This window comes from Geospiza fortis, unplaced genomic scaffold, assembly GCF_000277835.1.
Source record: "Geospiza fortis unplaced genomic scaffold, GeoFor_1.0 scaffold112, whole genome shotgun sequence".
NCBI lineage: Eukaryota > Metazoa > Chordata > Aves > Passeriformes > Thraupidae > Geospiza > Geospiza fortis.
This window is the reverse complement of record NW_005054298.1, coordinates 13,805,635-13,816,922: the sequence shown is the minus strand read 5'-3', so window position 1 is coordinate 13,816,922 and position 11,288 is coordinate 13,805,635. Positions and strand designations below refer to the sequence as shown.

The following is an 11,288-nucleotide window of genomic DNA, read 5'->3' as shown; positions in this document are numbered from 1 at the left end:
CAAGCACACCAAGCAGAAGGAGTTTCGCTGTGCCCTCTGTTCGTATTGCACCTTCAGTAACACCAGCCTCTTCTTCCATAAGCGCAAGATTCATGGCTATGTTCCTGGTGACAAGGACTGGCTGGAAAATTACGCCAGCAAGGAGCTGGAGATCAGCTCATCTGAGGCACTCTTTGGCTGTGAGGTCGGTGCAGCCCTGCACGTGGATGCCAGTTCCCCCCTCACTGGCAAGGAGCAGTGGATGAAGGAGAAGCCATCCCAGGTGGAGTCCCAGGGAGAAGAGGGCTACCAGCAAGTGTTCATGGTGCCCCTCCTTGAGCAGGATGCCGCTCCGCCAGAGACCAGCAGTGAGGCAGAGAGAGGCGAGGGGGAGCAGAGCTGTCCTATTGCTGGCAATGCCCTGGAAGATGACTGCATGCAAGGAAATGCTGCCACAGGCTCTACTGAGCTCACTGCTTCTGAAGATGCAGCAGAGAGCTGCACCTTGCACTTGGAGGCACTGAATGTCTCATCTGACCCTCTCCTGGAGAACTTGACTGGAGAAGCCTGTGTGACCCAGCCAGAGAGCGTGGAAATGCTGTCCTGCAAGGAGCCTCCTGCAGCCTATGAGATGCTGGGCTCCCAGGATGGTCTTGGCTTGGAGGACAGTGGCAATACACTCGAAGACATCCCAGACTTTGAGGAAGAGGTAGATGTACAGGAAGACAAGGTGGTGAAGGGCAGTGTAGCGGCAGGAGACAACCAGCGAAAAGACACCCTAAAGGAGGACATGGGCCGCCTTGAGGGGTCATGTTCAGACCACCACAAGGTCGTGGCAGACACTGAGGAGAGAGAGACCAGCCAAGCCAAGCTGCCAGAGGCCTGGCTCAGCATGCTGAAGACACCTGAACAGGGCCACCTGCCTGTCCCAGAGGATGCGCCCACCTCCAGTGACAAAACCGGGGGCGGCTCGGAGTCAGTGCTGAAGGCTCTGCGGAAGCAGGACAAAGAGCAGGCAGAGACACTGGTGCTGGAGGGCAGGGTGCAGATGCTGGTGGTGCAGTCGGAGAGCCAGGTCTTTAAGTGTGACAAGTGCTCATACATCACACGGAAGGAGAAATCCATGTCCCTGCACTCCAAAGCCAGCTGCCAGAGCCGCCGGGCCCCGCTCGTGTGCCGTGAGTGTGGCACCAGCTTTAAGCAGCAGAGGGGACTCAACACACACCTCCTAAAGAAGTGCCCAGTTCTCCTGAAGAACAACAAGAACCTCAAACCAACCAATCAGGAGGCACCTGGACTGTGCCAGCCTGCTGACCAGCCTGGTGATAATGGTACAGAAACAGCAGAGAGTGAGAAAGGAGGCTCAGAGGAGTTTGGGCATGCTGAGAGCTCTTGGGAAGCTGACCTGCTACCTGATAAAACACAAGCAGCAGGCATTCCTTTGGCTGGGGCACAGACATCAGGCTGTCAAGCCTCTGAGAAATCCCTGCTGGGTGACAGCACAGAGGTGGCCAAAGAGCCTCCCCAGCAAGGGGGTGGGACTGAGCCAGGTGGAGCTGCTGGTGCCTCCCAGTCTGGGAAACCCTCAGAGAAATACCGACTGGAGGGAGGGAAGCTGCACTGCAATGCCTGCTCCTTTGTGTGCTCCCGTGTCACCACCATCACCTCCCATGTGGAGGATGGCTGCCGGAACCTGGAGCAGTTCTGGTGCTCCCAGTGCCCTGAAACCTTCCGCTCCCGGCGGGCCCTCAAGAGCCATTGTGCTGAAAAGCACATTGTGCATCGCGAGGATGAATCCCAAAGGACCGAACTCCCTGAGGGGGACCCACTCAGTGTTGAGAAAGACCAGACCAGTGAGCTCCCACTGGATGCAGCCCCACCAAAAGCCACCCTGCCCAAGAGGAGGCGTTTCTCCTGCCCCACCTGCCCCTTCACCTGCCACCAGGAACGGGCCATGAAGACTCACAAGAAGAGGGGCTGTGTGACCCTGGGTGAGTTCCGCTGCACCTCCTGCCCCTTCACCTCCAAGGTGGCCAAAGCCCTGCGGCTGCACCGCAGGCTGCACCGCAAGCATTACAGCAAGCGGCCGCAGCTGCAGTGCCGCCAGTGCGAGTTCACCTGCAAGCAGGCCCGGTGCCTGCGGCAGCACATCCGCATCAAGCACGAGGGGGTGAAGCCGCACAAGTGCCGCTACTGCGAGTTCAGCACCACACGGCGCTACCGCCTGGAGGCCCACCAGTCCCTGCACACTGGTGTGGGGCGCATCGCCTGCGGCATCTGCAGCCAGACCTTCGGCACCAACTCCAAGCTGCGCATCCACCGCCTGCGCGTGCACGAGAAGACACCCACCCATTTCTGCCCGCTCTGCGACTACAGCAGCTACCTGCAGAATGACATCACCCGCCACGTCAACAGCTGCCACCACGGTGAGCTCAACTTCGGCTGCTCCCGCTGCGAGGCTCGCTTCAGTTCTGAGACGGCCCTCAAGCAGCACGTCCTGCGGCGGCACGAGGAGAAGGTTTCCTACAGCTGCCCACGCTGTGACTTCGTGTGTCACAGTGAGGCCACGCTCAAGTGCCACGTGCAGAAGCAGCACCCACACCTGGAGTGCAGCACCTGCAAGGAGACCTTTGCCACCCGGGAGGCACTGGAGGAGCACAAGACGCAGCATTTCAGCCACCGCTGTGAGCTGTGCAGCTTTGCAGCCAAGGAGCGGCAGCAGCTGGTGCGGCATTACATGGAGAGCCATGAGCCAGCTGCCCCCCAGGACAAACCGCTGCACTGCCCTTTCTGTGACTTTGCCTGCCGGCACCAGCTTGTGTTTGACCAGCACATGAAGGGCCATGGGGGCACCCGCGTGTACAAGTGCTCAGACTGTGAGTACACCACCAAGAACAGGCAAAAGATCACGTGGCACATCCGCATCCACACTGGTGAGAAGCCCTACAAGTGCCACCTCTGTAAATACGCCTGCGCTGACCCCTCACGTCTCAAGGTAAGAGCCCTCCTTGGGAGTGTATCCTACTCCATCTGCATTGCTTGGAGGGGCATCCAGCCACAGAGATTTGGGGAAGATGTTCCTAAGGGGAGGTTTCATCCTCAGTGTTCAGTGGCTCATGCTGAACAGAAATAGGAGTCAAGCAGATAAAAGTCATTGTCAGTACAATACATTTCTTCTCTGCTGTTGTAGTTTAAGGGCAAGGGAGACTTTTAACAAAGCAAGAAGGTGGCAGCAGTCTAAGTTCACTTCTTTTCTTGCAGACATCTCTGGGTGCAGCCTTGTACCATTAAAAGCCAAGTTTGGCTGCTTGCTGGCTTCAGCATGCTCTGTGGTGCCAGTTAGGGTGCAGGGAAACCTCTAGCTTTCTTGGAAGCAGAGTGTACCCCTGCCCTCATTGCTGTAGGTGATTAGCATCCTGATGCATGATAAAGGGCTTTTCCTAGGACAGGAAATGCGTGGGTGATGGAGGCATAGGGTAATGGAGGGAGAAGTAGTCTGGTTTTGCTAAAAGAAGTATTGACTTTTTTAATGGCCAGGCTGAGCTGGAGTCTCTTGGGGCCAGCTGGGACAGGATGTGCAATGTGCTCAGCTCTGTTGGGCTGGGTTTTTAATTTGACTCTGCCTTACATATCAAACTGGGGAGCAAAGCCTGTGCCATCCATGGGCTGGGACAGAGCAGCTCAGCAGTACAGGAATCTCATCCTGACTCTGCTGTGGATCCCCCTTGCCCGTAGCCTGCCAAACAAGCACACAGCCCTCCTTGCCCCATGCAGCTGGAGATGTCAGAACTGTCTTTGAGCCTCTCACTGCCACCCCAAAGCCCTGCACATGCCCAGGGCCGGGGACATGGTCTCATCCTGACCCTATCCTCCTGCCCAGTATCACATGCGGATCCACAAGGAGGAGAGGAAATACCTCTGCCCTGACTGCGGCTACAAATGCAAATGGGTGAACCAGCTCAAGTACCACATGACAAAGCACACGGGTGAGTGCTGCCCACTGAGGACAAGCTGTCGAGCACTGGGGAGGGTGTTGGGGCTGCTCCACGCTTCTTTTCTGCCAGTGGCCCAGCTAGAGACAGAGGAGGACATTTAGGGGGCAGCACATTATCCTGTGCTAATGGGGTGGGAGTAGTGCTCTCAGGTGGGAGGGAAGTGTGGGTGGCACTATTTGGTGCCTTGGAAATGGGGATCTTGGTGTGCCTGCTAACAAAATGGGATGTAGGGGGAAGTCCCTGGGGACTGATGCTCTGTGGAGTGGACTGGAGAGCACGGTGCCCCATCCCGGTGCCATTGCCTTCCTTCCCTGTTGCCGCAGGCCTGAAGCCATACCGGTGCGATGAGTGCGAGTACTGCACCAACCGCGCGGACGCCCTGCGGGTGCACAAGGAGACGCGGCACCAGGAGGCCCGTTCCTTCATCTGCGAGCAGTGTGGCAAGGCCTTCAAGACGCGCTTTCTCCTCAAGACCCACCTGAAGAAGCACAGCGAGGAGAAGCCCTACGTGTGCAATGCCTGCGGGCGGGCTTTCCGCTGGGCAGCTGGCCTGCGCCACCACTACCTGACCCACACCAACGAGCACCCCTTCTTCTGCCGCTACTGCCCCTACAAGGCCAAGCAGAAGTTCCAGGTCATCAAACACATCCACCGGCATCACCCTGAGCACAGGGCTGTTGACCCTAGCCAGGGGGTGGGAAAGGACCCCAGCACACACACTGTCCACCTTCACAGCGTGCAGAGGGAGAGCCAGGCCAAGGGGGCCCCCAGGATGGAGCAGGAAGGAGAGTGCCCTGCAGAGAAGGATGGCACAGCACAGTGAGGCTGAATCCCAACTGCTTTAAGGGGCTGGTGGCACAGGCCTGCTGCAGAGATGTATGTGTGTGTATATACAGGCATATATGTATATGGGTTGTAAAATACACAACTGTATAAAAGGAATTGCTCAGTTTCTGTTTCTTTGTGCTGCTTGGAATCCCTGTGTGAACCGTGGGCCATGTGCCCACAGGGAAGGAGCACAAACCCAAGCTCAGCTCCCCATCTCTCCCCAGCATCACTGCACCCAGACCTGAACCTGTTTGTCACTGAACAATTTATTAAGTTGCTTACAGAGAAAGGATGGGATAGGGGTTAATTTGGGGCTGTAGGGGCCAACAGGCTCTGCAGGATTAGGGGGCAGTGAGGACCAACTCCACTCCCAGCTGTGCCCAGCCCTGGGGTTTGCTCAGCTCCAGCCTTGCTCCCCTGACTGGGAGGGGACCAGCCCCTGCAGCAGAGCTGGGCCACACACCATTTCTTCTTCTCCTTCCCACAGTCAAGCTCTGACCGTGGGCCAGGGCAGGGTGCCTGTGGAGGGTGCAGGGAGCTGCACTGGCATAGACCCCACACTCATGCATGGGTAGCAGCATCCTGAACCTGGAAAGGGGAGGTCAGTGCTTTTTTCCAGCCCTCGGAGGCTACTGCAAAGGGAATCACAGCAGCAACAATGACACAGGGATGACAGAAACAGGTCAGCAAGAGGGCAAGTTGGTTGGCTCTGTGGCCCCATCTGCTTGGAGCTGGCTCTATGGCTTCCATCTGGGTGCTGCTCTCCTCATGAGCTCAGTCCTGCTCAGGGCCAGGTGGCTCAGTGATGCGGATGTGGACAAAGAGCGAAGAGGGTGGGATGCTGGTGCCATCCTTTGAGAGGAGATGGATGTGCCGATATCCTGCAGGAAGGACAGCAAGCTTCTGGCTAACTGGAATCCCACCCTCCTCTCTAGTACCCAGCTGAGCCCTAGACATGCTTGCAGGGCTGTTCTGGGCACCCAAAACCACTGGGCAGGAGCCACTCACCGGGTTTGATGTTGGCAAATGCTAGGGTGAACTGACCCACAAAATCATTCCTGGACGTCTTGTCATAATCCTCCACCACAAAGCGAATGAGGGCCAGCTCGGGCACGTGGAGCTGAAACTGCAGTGTCTCATCCCAGCGGGGGTTAAACCCTGGGAAGAGAGAGCAGGTGCTGAGAGAAGGAAGGACAGCAGGGGCTGTGCCTGGGCACAGCAGGGGCCATGGTGCTGCTGTGGGTCTCACCATTGTTCTCAATGTACTTGGTCTCCTGGTGCGCCTGGTCCGCGGGGACCCCGTAGATCTCCACACGCACCAGTGGGTCAATGATGGCTCCCTCCTTGCTGTTGGCCACTTTGGGCAGCTGCTGCCCGCTGATTACCTGCAGGGCCAAATCTGTCTTTTTGAGGCTCCTTGGCGCCAGCACACTGCCCAGCAGTGTCCCCATCTGTCTGGGACCAGCAGAGCCCCAGGACACTGTCACAGCTTCCCCAGGGTCTCTCCACACCCCTGTACCTGGATTGTCAGGGTGATGGGGCCGGGGCCTTCCCGGCTGCTGGGGTCACTGGGGTTGAAGAGAGTCTCCTTGTCCCTCATGAAGGGTGGTTTGAGCACATAGCCACAGCAGCCATTCTGGCTGAAGAGCCCATCACATAGGTCCATCTCCATGCCAGCTGTCTGGAAGTTCAAGGCCACTGGAGGGAGGTGGCAGGGAAAAGGGTTCAGAACAGCTTGGAGATACCATACTCTGCTTTGCGCTGAAAACCAGCCTGTCCCCACAGCTAGAGATGTGGAGTTGCACAGGGGAACAAGGTGATAATGTTTGAACACTTCCAGGGCAGTGCAAGAGCTGGCAACCCGACCTTGCTCCAGATGGTGTTGTAGTTGGTACTAACACAGGTGTTGAGGGTGGCATTTAGCCCCATTTAGCCCATTTTAGCTCAAGGCATCTCCCTAGCCCACAGCCCTGCTGCAGCCTGGCCGTACCGATCTGGCACCCCACGTTCCACATCTCCTGGGGGCTGTAGTTGGAGGAGTCAGTTCTCATCCCACTGGGGTAGATGCGTGTCAGCTGCCAGGCATTGTGGCGAACAAACTCATTTCCTAGGGATAGAGCAGGAGGCCCACTTGTGGGGTCGTTCTCTGGCCTGTACAGTCACCCACATGTACTGTCTGTCTATCTATCTATCTATCTATCTATCTATCTATCTATCTCTCTCTCTCTCTCTCTCTCTCTCTCTCTCTCTCTATGCACCCACCCACCAATTCTCATCCCTCTCCCTGCTCAGGAATCCAGGTGTCCTGCCTTGTTTGCTAAGCCAATAACCTCATCAGCTACCAGAGCCAAACTCCACAGTACAGCCCCACTGGACCCTGTTTCTCCCAGACAGGGAGGGAGCCCCAGTGTCAGGAGGCTTTGGCACTACCCATGCAGAAGCCATCAGCCCCCTCTACTCTGTCCCAGTCACCTGGTGCCACTGCTCCCCTCATCTCACCTTCATCCCGGATGAGCTTCCTGGCCTTGGCTTCAGAGAGGGAGGAGATCTCAGAGGGCCGGGAATGGCTGCGGGCCTCCTGGAAGCCCCGGAAGGGCACGTTCTTGCAGTAGATGACACAGTCGGACAATGCTTGTGCCAAGGTCTCCTTGTCCTTCTGCAAGGCAGAGCCAGGTTGTGTCCCTCCTGATGGGAGCACCATCCACCAGCGCTCACCCAGGCCAGGGGCCCTAGAGCCAGGGCAGGTAAGAGCAGCCAGGGGTGTGCTGGTGGGTAGCAGCATCCCTACTGTGAGCAGTCTTCTTGCCAGAAATAGAGCAAGCAGGGGACCTCCAATATGTCGCCACCACAACAAAGAGAGGGGTGGCATGGCCAGGGGAAGAAAAGGCTGTCCTCCCTGCCTGGTGATGTCCCTGCAGTCTCTATCTCTCCTCTATGCAGTAAGATGTCACCATAGCTCATAGCTGCGTCCAGGGGCTCAGCTCTCCCAGCTGGTCCCCACTTACCTTTGCCCTCCGCCTCTCCTCCTCTGCCTCTGCCTCATTGTCATCATCAGACACATCAGGAGCCTCATCCCCTGGCCCATCCAGGGTGTCCTCCAGCCGCCCAATCTTCTTGCCCTTCAGCAAGATCTTGTGCTTCAGCTCCTGTGGGGATGGGGATAGAGAAGCACCTTGAGCTACCCAGTGCCTCCATGGGTCTTGTGGCCTGGGATCCTGCACTGCGGGACCAGCTCCCTTCAGCACTCAGAAGGGGATGGGGTAGGAGGGTTTTGCCCCGCTGTCTGATTCTGCAGGACATGGGGAGACAATCCTGGGGACAGCCTTGGCACTTCTGTGAACATGAGGATGCAGTACCCTCCCCCAGTGTCCTCAAATGCTCCAGTGGAGCAGGGCAATGCTGGAACAGGTTGGCCTATTCTCTGAACTGCAATCCACCTCCTGGCTGCACTCTCAGGCAGGACAGAGATGCCCTGCACAGCTGTGTTCTGTCCATACCTCTGGGGATGGGAGCTGGGAGGGGACATGCCCATCGATGGTAGTGGTGAGGAGCTGTTCCCCCAGGATGTCCTTGAGCTGCTGGGCCAGGACCTCCTGCTGCTCCATGCTGCAGTGGTTCTCTAGGGACAGGATCACCGGGTAGTCCGAGGTCTGAGGAGCAACATGCACACCTGGAAATAAGCCTTGGTGGGCTGGTGAGCTCTCTCAAGGGCTTCATCCAGGCGTGATCAGTGCCAGGATGGAGCCCCTTGTGTCTGTGTCTCCTCTGAGACCTTCATACCCCTCCCAGTATCCCCCACATCCCATCTCACCCCTGCACCCCCAACAGTCCATGTCTGCAGGAGCCCCCAACCCCTGGCACTGCACAGTGCAGGCTGTAGGTCAGACCCACCAGTGCTATCCCCCAGAAAATGACACAGCCACCACCCTCCTCCCCGCAGTGGGACCAGTCCTGCTGCATCAGCAGGTGTGTGAGCCTCAGCACCACTCCCCCACCACTGCCATGTACCCTCACCCACCGAGGACCACCCAGGACCCCCAGCAGCAGGGGAAGGTGCCTTACCTTGAAGGCGTACTTCCCCAGGGTGCTCACCACCTCCCGGAAGGGGATCTTGGAGGTGAAGGTGTGGCCGTGGTACACCATGGGCTCCCCGTTTGGCCCATCCCAGCAATCTACCTCCAGGCACCGGCAGCCTCGTTTCAGAGCCCTGGGGGTGGGTTGTCACCCCTGGAACCCTGCACTCATCCAGGGCACCAGCTCCCTGCCCTCCCCTCTGCCCGTGGGTGTCAGCCCTGAGGGACCAGGGGACACCCACCAAGGGTGGGGATGCTGCTGCGTGCAGGGAGTGCTGAACTGCAGAGGAGCAGAGGAGCTTCTGGGGTTCATCCTATGGAGCTGCTCAGAACATGACACTGGGGTGGGAGGGTGTTGGAGGGCAGCTGGAAGGGAGCAGTCCCTTTACCTGATGTAGCCCTCGATGCTGCTGTGGCCCCGGAGCTGATCCTCTATCAGGTAGGTGTTGTGGGAGGAGGAGATGAAGTAGTGGCAGAGTGGCTGGCTCATGTCCTGCCACAGCCCCCGGTGCTGGGGGTTGAAGATGGAGCCCTCCAGGGAGCAGAGGTACATGAGGAACCCATCAGCACTCAGCACGTGGCGGGCCCGGGCTGCAGGCACAGGGAAGTTCAGTAACAGCCAGGGACATGGAAGAGGCAGAATGAGGGCAAACAGGGCTGCTGGAGTCTCCCAGAATCCCTAAACTGATGGCCACAGGTGCTGCCAGAGTCTGGGGCACAGAAAGACGCAGCAGGGCAGTGAGTTTGGAAAGGTGGGCAGTGGATCCCAAAGCTGGGGCTTGCACACCATGGGTGGCCAACCTTCTACACCAAAATGGTCCAGGAACAGACCGAATAAAGGGGAACTGCACCCAGATCACACCTTGGTGAGTCTTCCATTCACACCAGGATGGGGCTGGGAATGCTTCTGCCACAGTACTGAGTCTGTGACCCCTCCTTGCCTCCAAGCAGAGCACAGATGATGTCTGAGCCAGCTCTCACCTGTCTCTGATGGTTCATACTTGTCAATGAGCTCCATGGCCAGCTCCTCTGTGCCCTCATCCTCCAGCTGCTCCTCCCGCAGGAAATCTGCCAGCTCCAGCAGTGTCAGCTTCTTTCCATCCTCGGAGTATTCCCGGAAGAGGCTCAGCACCTCCTCACGCTGCGTGAGAGCCTTGTAGAAGAGCACAAATTCCTCCCCTTCCAGCGTCCCTGACTCTGACTTGTCAGCATCCTGTTTGCAAGGGAGCTCCCTCAGCATCCAGATGGGGCACAGCGGGGTGTCTTGGCCACAAAAGTGGCTGTGGGAGGGTTCTCCCACCCCAAAGAGAGGGCACAGAGACCTCATGCCAGTGCCAGTGGCAGGCATTGATCAATGGGGAATGGATGAATGGGCAGATGGAGGGCTGGTTGGGTGGACTGATGGATGGACGGATGGATGGATGGATGGATGGATGGATGGATGGATGGATGGATGGATGGATGGATGGATGGATGGATGGATGGATGGATGGATGGATGGATGGATGGATGGATGGATGGATGGATGGATGGATGGATGGATGGAAAGTGACCAGATCCTTTTGCAAGGAGGTGTTGTACAGCTTGTTCCAGCCCCTCCAGTCCCTCTCCAATCCCCCCAGGCTGTCAGGTGCGGGGCTTACCTGGAAGAGCCTCAGGGCATGATCCTCATTCATGTCCACGTTCATCATCTTCAGGAGACGCTGCACCTCCTTGAAGTTCATGCGCCCATCCTTATTCTTGTCAGCTTTCTGGAACCAGTCACGAATCCATGTGCAGCAAACCAGGGCAAATGTTAAGGGAAAGGACCTTGGCTATGAGAAGAGAGGCTGGGTAGTATCAGAGGGAATCTTTTCCTTTTCCTGTGCCCTGCACTGATGCAGAGGGTGAGACCCAGAACACCTACACACATGCTGGGGTAAGGCTGAAGACACAGGGTCTGGGGGATGATCAGCAGTGGGTGTGGGGGGGCAGAGTGATGCTCTCAGGAAGGATATTGGTCTATCTTCTCCCTTTGGTCCATGGTGGTGGCCACCTCGATGAGCTGACGCAGGCCCTGTACCCAGCATTGTGCCTCGTCTGCCGAGCCAGCAACGAGGTCCAGGTTGCCGCGACGGCCGTAGAAGACGATGGTGAAGCAGCGCTCGGGGGGGAACTCCTCAGCCACGCTCTGCAGCACCTCCGACTGGTGCCCTTCCCGCACCGTCTCCACATCGCTGATGGAGACTGGGGCAGAGGGAGGGCACGCCTGTCTGCAGGAGACAAGGACCACAGGGCAAGGGCCACCGCCCACAGACGTCTTCCAGTCATTCCTTCTTCCACTCCATCCATCCATCCATCCATCCATCCATCCATCCATCCATCCATCCATCCATCCACTGAACTAGTTATCTATCCATTAACTGCTGAACAA

At 57.6% G+C, this 11,288-nt stretch overlaps 2 protein-coding genes across 2 annotated transcripts in view; one reads left to right on the top strand and one right to left on the bottom strand.

Annotated features, from left to right (window-relative positions):
• Positions 1 to 4,916, top strand: part of ZNF142 (zinc finger protein 142) — a 9,558-nt gene extending 4,642 nt beyond the window's left edge. The window contains 3 exon segments of the mRNA XM_031057516.1: positions 1 to 2,974; positions 3,860 to 3,965; positions 4,298 to 4,916. The exon segment at positions 1 to 2,974 is cut by the window's left edge and continues 43 nt beyond it. Of these exon segments, the coding sequence (XP_030913376.1) occupies positions 1 to 2,974; positions 3,860 to 3,965; positions 4,298 to 4,797 (3,580 nt within the window). The 3' untranslated portion in view covers positions 4,798 to 4,916.
• Positions 4,917 to 5,403: 487 nt separating this feature from the next.
• PLCD4 (phospholipase C delta 4) overlaps positions 5,404 to 11,288 on the bottom strand; it is a 6,330-nt gene continuing 445 nt past the window's right edge. Inside the window, exons 2-14 of the mRNA XM_031057172.1 lie at positions 10,873 to 11,101; positions 10,519 to 10,648; positions 9,857 to 10,088; positions 9,265 to 9,466; positions 8,865 to 9,009; positions 8,300 to 8,452; positions 7,804 to 7,948; positions 7,302 to 7,484; positions 6,793 to 6,909; positions 6,322 to 6,500; positions 6,052 to 6,187; positions 5,811 to 5,960; positions 5,404 to 5,683 (exon numbers count right to left, since the gene is read on the bottom strand). Coding sequence (XP_030913032.1) covers positions 5,577 to 5,683; positions 5,811 to 5,960; positions 6,052 to 6,187; positions 6,322 to 6,500; positions 6,793 to 6,909; positions 7,302 to 7,484; positions 7,804 to 7,948; positions 8,300 to 8,452; positions 8,865 to 9,009; positions 9,265 to 9,466; positions 9,857 to 10,088; positions 10,519 to 10,648; positions 10,873 to 11,101 — 2,108 coding nt within the window. The 3' untranslated portion in view covers positions 5,404 to 5,576. The remainder of the gene's footprint in view (positions 5,684 to 5,810; positions 5,961 to 6,051; positions 6,188 to 6,321; positions 6,501 to 6,792; positions 6,910 to 7,301; positions 7,485 to 7,803; positions 7,949 to 8,299; positions 8,453 to 8,864; positions 9,010 to 9,264; positions 9,467 to 9,856; positions 10,089 to 10,518; positions 10,649 to 10,872; positions 11,102 to 11,288) is intronic.